Source organism: Mirounga leonina, unplaced genomic scaffold (genome assembly GCF_011800145.1).
Source record: "Mirounga leonina isolate KUSES-001 unplaced genomic scaffold, KU_Mleo_1.0 Mir_126, whole genome shotgun sequence".
Taxonomy (NCBI): Eukaryota; Metazoa; Chordata; class Mammalia; order Carnivora; family Phocidae; genus Mirounga; species Mirounga leonina.
The window spans coordinates 21,401,390-21,410,198 of NW_023270314.1; the positions used below are offsets into that span (position 1 = coordinate 21,401,390).

Below are 8,809 nucleotides of genomic sequence, written 5' to 3' on the forward strand. Positions count from 1 at the left end.
GTGGCACTTTTTTGGTGGCGGAGCTGGAGGAAGCGATTCCGTGTAGAGTCCGGCGCACTGCACTTGACTCCTCTGCCACAGCCGGGCGGCGGTGACGGAAACCAAGGCCTTCTCTAGTCTTGCTGAGGTGGCACTGTCATGACAGGGACTACCACCAAAGGCCGACTCTCGATTCGGGTTCACAAGAATAGGAATTATACAGCTGAGAGTTACGATGAACTTACTTTAGTGACACAATGGAAATTAATGTAGATATCCTATTAATAAAAAAAGCATGTGACTATTAAATATTGATTTAATACTAGTCTTGCTGCTAGACAGTGTCACTGAAGGTGAGGGAGCATGTGTAGCGACAAAGTCAGATTGAAGGGAAGTAAGAAGGCTGAGAGTTTGGCAGTAAGTGTTTATTTACGAGGAGGTACATATCAGTAATTGAGAAAGGAAGGCTTCTTACTCATTTTTGCATCCCTTTAAGAATAATTAATACGTGGGGCGCCTGGCTGGCTCAGTCAGAAGAGCACAGGACTGTTGATCTTGGGGTCATGAGTTCCAGCCCTATGATGGGTGTAGAGATTACTTAAATAAATAAACTTAAAATAAGTAAACTTAAAAAGAATAATAACTAATAGTACTTATGAGTTAAGCACTGTTCTAAGTACTTTAACATATATATTAATTAACTCTCAAAAAAACCCTCTGGGGGATCTGGACCTTTTGAAGTGAGGCCTTGCAGCTTCTGCCCAGGCTTCTTGGAACACGGGTAGCTCTGAGCAGCCATGTAAGAAGTCTCACTACCTTGAGACTGCCATGCTGGAGAGGTCCCATGTTGACACTCTGGCTGACAGCTCCAGCTGATCCCAGCATTCCGGTCATTCCCATCAAGGTGTCAGGTATGTGAGTGAAGCTCTCCAGACCAACCCATCTGCCTGCTGAATATCACTAAGTGAATAGCCAATGCCACTGGGATAGAAGAATCACCCAGCTGAGCCCTATCCGAATTTCTGTCGCATAAAATTGTGAGCTATAAGAAAATGGTTATTTAAAAAAAAAGAAAAGAAAATGGTTATTTAACAAAATGCAAACAAACAACGAGCTTGGTTCTCTCATTCTTGTTTTATAGATGAGGAAACTGACGCACGGAGAGGTTACTTTGTGCCACACACTATACGAGGCATTGAAGATACAATTACCAACAAAACAGATATAGGCTTCTGCTTTGGCAGAGCTCACAGACTTCCTCGGAAGTCAGAAAATAAAATAATCTTTAAAGTTTCATGGAAGTCATAATGGGCAATGTAGAACTTGCTGTGGGAGCTCCTAGTAGGGCCCTGACCCAATTCTAAGTGGTTAAGAGAGGTCTTCTTGTGCTAATGACCTTTCAGCTGAGATCAGAATGATAAGTAAGAGTTAGCCAGTGAAGATTGGTGAGGAAGGGTCTCAGGCAGAGGGAAAAAAAAATATATGCAAAGGACCAGAGACCTCAGTGCATTTTAAGAATCTGAGGAATTCGTGTGTGGTGAGAATATGGAGTTTGTGGTAGGGAGCATGAAAAGGCTAGGCTCAAGGGAGAAAGTCTCTGTAAACCATACTGTAAATTTTGGACTTGACTCTGAGGACAATGAGAAGCCTTTGAAATGTTAAGTCAGGGACATGGCAAGGCATTTTTGTGCTTTAGGAAGGTCACTCTGGCTGCAGTGCCAGGAATGGACTAGAGGTGAGGAGAACCATAGGCAAGGAGACTAGTTAGGAAACTATATCATTCAGACTAAGGAAGATGATAGTTGCAGAGGAACTAAAGGAAGTAGGTAGATTGAAAAGATTTAGTAATCAGCTAAATAGGAGTGGTAAGAAAACAGCAGAAATTAAGGTTGGCTGCCAGTTTTTGTTTTTTTTTTAAGATTTTATTTATTTATTTTGACTGAGAGGGATAGCAAGAAAGGGAATACAAGCAGGGGGAGTGGGAGAGGGAGAAGCAGGCTTCCTGTGGAGCAGGGAGCCCGACGCGGGGCTTGATCCCAGGACCCTGGGACCATGACCCCAGACGAAGGCAGACGCCTAACAACTGAGCCACCCAGGCGCCCCTGGCTGCCAGGTTTCTGGCATGCACAATTGGGTATACCCTGTATGTGTTCCAAAGATGATAGTATTTTCCCGTCATAGTGATTATCACACTGTATTTTGTTATGAGAGGGCAGGGGCCATATTTGTCCTCTTAATCAACAAGGCCTAGCGCACGGTTCCTGCCTGGCACGTATGGTAGCAAGCATTCAATAAATATTTATTGAACTTAAATTTAACCGAATAGTGGTACTGGAGGAAAAACAGGTTTGCAGGGGAAGCTGACAAGTTCAGTTTAGAACATACTATGTTTGTGCTACTTTGGGCATTGTGAAATATCCAAGTGCTTTTCAGTGGACAGTGGATTAAACTGGAGCTCCAGAGAAAGATCTGGACTGGAGCTAGGGTACTCAACAGCATATGGAGGCCATTTAAGCTGGGGAGAAAATAAGACTACATAGGGTGTATAGAGTTCAAAGGGCACAAGATCTCTGACAGACCTCTGTGGTTTAAGGAACAAGCAAAGTCCTTATGCAACAGAGAAGGGACTGCTAAGAAGGTAAGAACACCAGCAGTGTTTGTAGAAGGAGAGAATAGTCAATTGTGTTGGCTGCTGCTGAGATGTCAAGCAACATAAGGCCTGCAAAGTACCCCTGTAAAGTCAGGGGTGACCCTAGGGAGGAGGGACCTTGCAGAGGTGAGGGAGTGAGGGGAGAGGAAATGGAGACCCCCATATGTAGGCAACTCTTTCAATAAGTTTGACTGTAAAGAGGAAAAGAGGGGGATAGGGTGGTAACCGAGGAGTATAGTAAAGGGAGGTTTGGCTAAAGATGACTGAGACTTGAATATGTTTAAAAGCTAAAGGGAAGGAGGCTATAAAGAGGGAGAGGATAAAGTGCAGGAGAGTTGGCAGAGAAGGCAGAAGAGGAGATGTGAGCACTTAGCAAACACCAGATGAATGAATGAATGAATGATGAACGAATGGGATGAAGTTGGGGACTACTGTGGAGGTGGGAGGGAATAGTTGAGGGGTAGGGTCCTCCACATGTTGAATGAAAGTGGAGCCCAATGAGGAGGAAGATCACTGAGGCCAAATCCCAGGACTGGGAATCCGCCCTCAGATCATGTGTCAGGGCAGGAGTGCTGGCTCTCGGGTGTCACCAAGGGGGAGGGGCAGTCCCTATCCTACCTCTCCAAAGCCAGACCCAGAGCCTCACGTTGTGCAGTGGGGAAACTGAGAGAAGGGCAAAACAAGAGTGATTAGGTAAGGAGGAAGCATCAGTCAGTGGGTGTTTTAAAGCCCTGGAAATTGACAGGGGAATTCAGTTCCCATCTTCCACCAAGGAAAAGCCAATGTCAGTCCCCCATCCACCCCCATATGCTGTCATAGCACCCTGTAATACTTGTCCAGAGTCCTTGATTCGATTGTAATTAATAAATATATTGTGTCATTAGTTAAGATCTGTCCTTAAGCTACACGAGGGCTGTGTCCATCTCCTTCCCCTCTCTTATCCCCAGGACCTAACACTGTTCCTTTCAAACAGGAGGTGCTCAGCCAATCCCTGTTAAGAGCATGAATGAAGGAACCCGCACACTGATGTAGGACTCCGCCCCACAGACTATGTACAGAGTATTGTTTCAAGGCCTCTCAGCTCCCCAAACACATCCTGGATTGAGAGGATGGTGGTATTTTCACCTCTTCTTCTAACTTGGAACCCCTTTGTGTTTCTCCCAGCCACTTTCTCTTTCTCTCTACTTTGGTTTCTCTGTCTCTGTGTCTCTCAGAGTCTGCACAGGAAGCACGCAGCTCTAGGTCTGAGGCTATTGGTAACGGAAACATTGGTGCCTGTGTATATTTAATAAAGGTCACAAACTTTTTTTTATCTTTGTCATTAATTCCTGTCTCTTTGCCTGTGTTCTGTCTCTGACCTGATTCTCTCTCTTCATCCTCCTGTGTCCAGCTCAAAAGTCCTACCACCACCCAGGACCCGCTCCTCCTGCCCGTGGATTTTCTGATGGGCCCCAGAAGGTACTTGGAGGAAAATCACCGGGCTAGCCTCTCTCCCCTGATTTCCTGCCCTGTTGGCCTCGTAGCTCTGCTGACCACATCCTCTCTCACCTTACTTATATACTTCCTTACCAGTCACGTCACCCAGGAGTTCTCAGTCCCCTAAACCTGTAGATGACCCCCCACCCCGGCTCTCTGCTTTACCCTCTGCTCTCATTCTGAGGTTCCTGTCCTTACGTTTCTCCCTATCTCCCTACGCTATTCTTAAAACCATGTCTCTCTGCTTGGAAGCAGCCAGTCACGTCCTTTGCTGGATCTCCAACACCCCTTTTTCCCACAGGTGACGGTACTGACTACAATGCTGTCAGGCCGGTGGTGGTCAAGTACCCGGGGGAGCCTTGGGCTGGGGCCCCAAAACCCTTCTCGGGGATCCCAGCTCTGTGCCCTCTATGCCTTCACTTACACTGGGACAGATGGCCGGCAAGTGTCCCTGGCTGAAGGGGACAGGTTTCTACTGCTTCGAAAGACCAACTCAGACTGGTGGCTGGCAAGGCGCCTGGGAGCACCCCCCACTTCTCGACCCATCTTTGTCCCAGCTGCCTACGTGACAGAGGAATCTATCCCTTCCCAGAGCCCAACCACCATCACCCCCAGCCAATCCTTCCGGACACCTGGTGAGTACTCCCTTCACCTTCCTACCTCCCCTCCCTGGCTTCTAGGAATTATTGGAAGGATCTTTCTCCCTCAAAGCGTCTGCTGACCCCCTTCTCTTATTTCCCTCTGATCAGCCTACTCGTGATCCCCATCACAGTGTCCCCATTGCCTCTCCTCCTACTCTTACGCTTTCTAGGTCTCATGTACTTTTCCACAACCTCCCCTGCTCTTGTCTTCCTTGTGAGTCCCCAGGATGAGGGATCCAGCCAAGATCACCCCTCTGAGGACCTGCCCCCACTCTTCCCGTTTCTCTGTTTCCAGGGCCAAAGTTGTTTCATGGCTCCATGGAGGAGTTGCACCTGTCCCAGGAACCCCCAGGCAGGACCCAGACCACCTCTAAGCAGCCTCCTCCTCTTCCCCCCAAAATGTGTAGAAGCGTCAGTGTTACCAATCTGAGGCCTACCGTCCTGAAACCCTTCCAGGAAGGAACAAGTGGCAGATCCTTCTCTCAGGAAGACTTACTGCCAGAGGCCAGGGCCAATACGGTGAGTCACAGCCCTTCTAAGCGGAGTAAAGAGTAAACGGCTATTTACTGCTGGGCCCTGTTCTAGGCACAATGGCAGACCAGGAGGATAGAATCTCTGCCCTCAAGGGATTCCCATGGGGGTGACAAACACACAAACAAGTAACTGTTGGTACTGGTAAGTGCTACCAAGAAGCATAAATGTAGAGAGTGATGGAGATAATCTGGGAAGACATCTCCCAGGAAATGACATGTAGTTGATCCGAATGAGGAGGAGGAAGAAATAGCCGGGAACCAAACTAGGAAATGAGAAGGAATTCTAGCTGAGGGATGGCAAGTAGCAAAGATCCTGAGGATACATGGAACCTGGCAGATGACAGAGGGACTGAGAAAAAGCCAAGGAGCTATGTTTTTCTTTCTTCCTCCTGACTCCTGGCCCAGGGCAGGGTTTTTTCCTGTGTCCTATCTTACCAGCTCAGGTCACCAACAAGTCCCACTTAGAGATGTAACTCCCTTGCTCTTCTTGAAGACTCAGCTCCTCCCCTCTCTCTTACTTGCTGGTGGATTAAAATGGCCCCTCCTCTTTCAGACTCCCCTAGTAGGGTTCCCTGACCCCTCTCCCTCTCTTCCCTTTCACTCTGGAGAATGTGACGGTGGGGCGCTCCCCTCAACCCCCCCCCCCCACACACAAAAAGCCAGTTCCCCTTTCTGAGGCCCTGGGGGTAGGGGCGGGGTGGGGGAGGAGGGAAGTTGGCAACAGGAAGTGAGGAGGAGAAAAGCAAAGAAGACTGAGGGAGGGAGTAAAAAAAAAAAAAAAACACCCAGCTGGGGACTGGGGTTTCTTCCCCAGTACCTGGGTCACCCCAGCCAGGAGCTGGGGGTGAGAAAACAGTGGGGGAGAGAGGAGGAGGTGGTTAGGTGGAGAGAAGATTGGGGAGGGACACAGGCAGGATAACTACCTTTTTCTTCCCCCTTTCCTGGCAGGCAAGACCCCAGCCCCTCATGTCAGAGCACCCCGTGTACTGCAACCTAGTGGACCTTCGCCGCTGTCCTCGGTCTCCTCCCCCAAGCCCTGCGTGCCCCCCACTGCAGAGGCTGGACTCCTGGGAGCAGCACTTGGACCCTAACTCTGGACGCTGCTTCTACATAAATTCGCTGACTGGCTGCAAGTCCTGGAAGCCCCCGCGCCACACTCGTGTGCGGGAGATGGTGAGACTTTCCCTCCTGCTTCTTCCTGTGTCCCCTCCACCTCCTCCTTTCCCCTACTGAACCCCAAAGTGGCGTGTTTTCTCTCAGGGGCTGCCATCAGAAAATTGTTGAGAAGGGTGTTGAGAGCGGGTTGAGGTGGCATCTGGCCGTAGCTTTACTCCTCACCCCACCCCACCCCCCAGAACCCTGGCTCCATGGAGGGGACGCAGACCCGGAATAGGGACAGTGGTGTCCTGCAACCTCGGGCAAAGGGCTCAGAATCTGATACGGCGACCCTGGAACTGCTGGGCCCCCAGGTGAGAGCCCCCCCTCCTGATCACATGCAGGAAAAGCCATCTTTTTTTTTTTTAAGTTTTTTTTTTTTTTAAGATTTTATTTATTTGAGAGAGCGAGAATGAGAGAGAGACAGAGTACATGAGATGGGGGAGGGTTAGAGGGAGAAGCAGGCTCCTCGCCGAGCAGGGAGCCCGATGCGGGACTCGATCCAAGGACTCCAGGATCATGACCTGAGCCTAAGGCAGTCGCTCAACCAACTGAGCCACCCAGGCGCCCGGAAAAGCCATCTTTTTACTACACTCTTTTATGCAAGACATTCATTTGTAACCCATCACACCCCCTGCCTCTCACCCACATCCGCACCCTTCTTCCCCCTATAGCCGGGACTCCGAAGGTGATGTTTCCTCCACCTGTTTCTCCGATTCCCTCCCTCCCAGGGTTCACCCTACCTCGGCCAGCGCCCCTCCCAGCTCCACCCCTCAGACCAGCCTTCAGCCTTGGAGTCCTCTCGACCTCTGCCGCAGGTCCTGGATGACCCCCACGTAAGTCACCCACTTCCTTGTGCAGGCAAAAATTCTCACTGCCCCACCCCCCAATTCCTGCTCCTTTGGAAACGTCTTCCTCTTTCTGAGTGTTCTCTGGGTATCCTCTCTTACGCAGCCTCCGCCACCCGCCCAACCGTAAAAGACCTCACTCCTGGGACACGACCCCCCCTTCGGAAAGCCGTGGGGGCTGTGGGGGGCGCTGGGTGGCTTACTAATACCCCTCGCTCCACTCCCCAGGAGGTGGAAAAGTCGGGCCTGCTCAACGTGACCAAGATCGCCCTGGGGGGGCGGAAGCTCAGGTGACAGGACCCGGGAATACCGCAGGGGCTTGGGCGGCTGGATTCCCGGGAGCCGAGTGCGGGAAGAGCTCCCTCCCCACATGATTCTAACTGACCTCTGCCCTACTGCCACTGCCCCCTCCGCCCCCGCAGGAAGAACTGGAGCCCCTCTTGGGTGGTATTAGCAGGTAACAGCTTGATGTTCTACCGGGAGCCACCGCCCGCCGCGCCCTCCTCAGTCTGGGTGAGTGTGAGGGAGGGGGGGAGGGGGCGTGCGGGAAAGGGTTCGGGCCCGACTCCTGCAGCCTCAGGCCAGCTGTGGGGCGGAGGTGGGAGAGGGGGAAGTAGAGGAAGAAGCACAGCTTCCCGTGTCCTCCCAGTCCCCCGGGTGGGAGGGAGGCAACGAGGGGAACAGGGCCTCAGTTTCTCCCCATTGCCAGGGACCAGCGGGTAGCCGACCCGAAAGCAGCGTGGACCTGCGCGGAGCCGCCCTGGCCCACGGCCGCCACCTGTCCAGCCGCCGCAACGTCCTGCACGTGAGTGCCTCCTGCGCGTACCCAAAGCTCCACCCGACCCGAAGGTGCGCTCCGGGTTTCCCGCACAGGTCTTCCGCTCGGCCTCCCAGCTTTTTGTGCTCCTCCCCGCTGACTCAAGCAAGCCCTTTCTCCGCTGGTCCCTCAGATCCGCACGGTCCCTGGCCACGAGTTCTTGCTGCAATCAGACCAGGAGACCGAGTTGCGAGCCTGGTACCGCGCGCTGCGGGCGGTCATCCAACGCCTGGTGAGATGGGTGGGAGATGGTGGGGCAGAGTCTGGGGAGAGGCTCGGCCCGGGTGGGACAGAGGGAGTGGGGAAGGAACAGTAGGATTCGGGGGTGGTAGGGGGCAGGGTGGTCTCAGTGTAGGGCCCTGGGGTGGGGCTGGGACGTGGGACCCCAGCAGCCGGCTAGGGCCTCCTTGCGTCGAGCTGGCGGGTGCAGATTTCTCTCTCCTCTCTTCCAATCTCCGACTCGGCCCACCTCGCCCTTCCGGGTCTAGGATCGAGAGAACCCCCTGGAACTGCGTCAGTCAGGTTCGGGGCCGGCAGAGCTGGAGGAGCTGAGCGGCGGGGAGGACGACGAAGAGGAGTCGGAGCCGGTGTCCAAGCCACTGTTGCGGCTCAGCGGCCGCCGGAGCTCCAGTGAGGGGCGGGCCTCGGGTGGGCGGGGCCGGGGGCGCGTGTCCCGGCTCGGTGGGCTCCTTCCCCGCGGCGGTCTCGGG

General features: G+C 52.5%; 1 protein-coding gene across 2 annotated transcripts in view; it reads left to right on the forward strand.

The window, feature by feature from the left end:
• The first annotated feature begins 642 nt into the window (after positions 1–642).
• The window catches only part of ARHGAP9 (Rho GTPase activating protein 9), an 11,598-nt gene continuing 3,431 nt past the window's right edge, over positions 643–8,809 (forward strand). Inside the window, exons 1-12 of one of the 2 annotated variants that reach the window (XM_035002310.1) lie at positions 643–890; positions 4,020–4,087; positions 4,407–4,740; positions 5,042–5,265; positions 6,228–6,452; positions 6,635–6,748; positions 7,166–7,270; positions 7,511–7,572; positions 7,705–7,795; positions 7,992–8,087; positions 8,233–8,331; positions 8,588–8,729. In XM_035002310.1, coding sequence (XP_034858201.1) covers positions 824–890; positions 4,020–4,087; positions 4,407–4,740; positions 5,042–5,265; positions 6,228–6,452; positions 6,635–6,748; positions 7,166–7,270; positions 7,511–7,572; positions 7,705–7,795; positions 7,992–8,087; positions 8,233–8,331; positions 8,588–8,729 — 1,627 coding nt within the window. In that variant the 5' untranslated portion in view covers positions 643–823. Of the gene's footprint in view, positions 891–4,019; positions 4,088–4,406; positions 4,741–5,041; positions 5,266–6,067; positions 6,124–6,227; positions 6,453–6,634; positions 6,749–7,165; positions 7,271–7,510; positions 7,573–7,704; positions 7,796–7,991; positions 8,088–8,232; positions 8,332–8,587; positions 8,730–8,809 lie in introns of those variants that run through there. The other variant, XM_035002311.1, reaches the window with a different exon arrangement.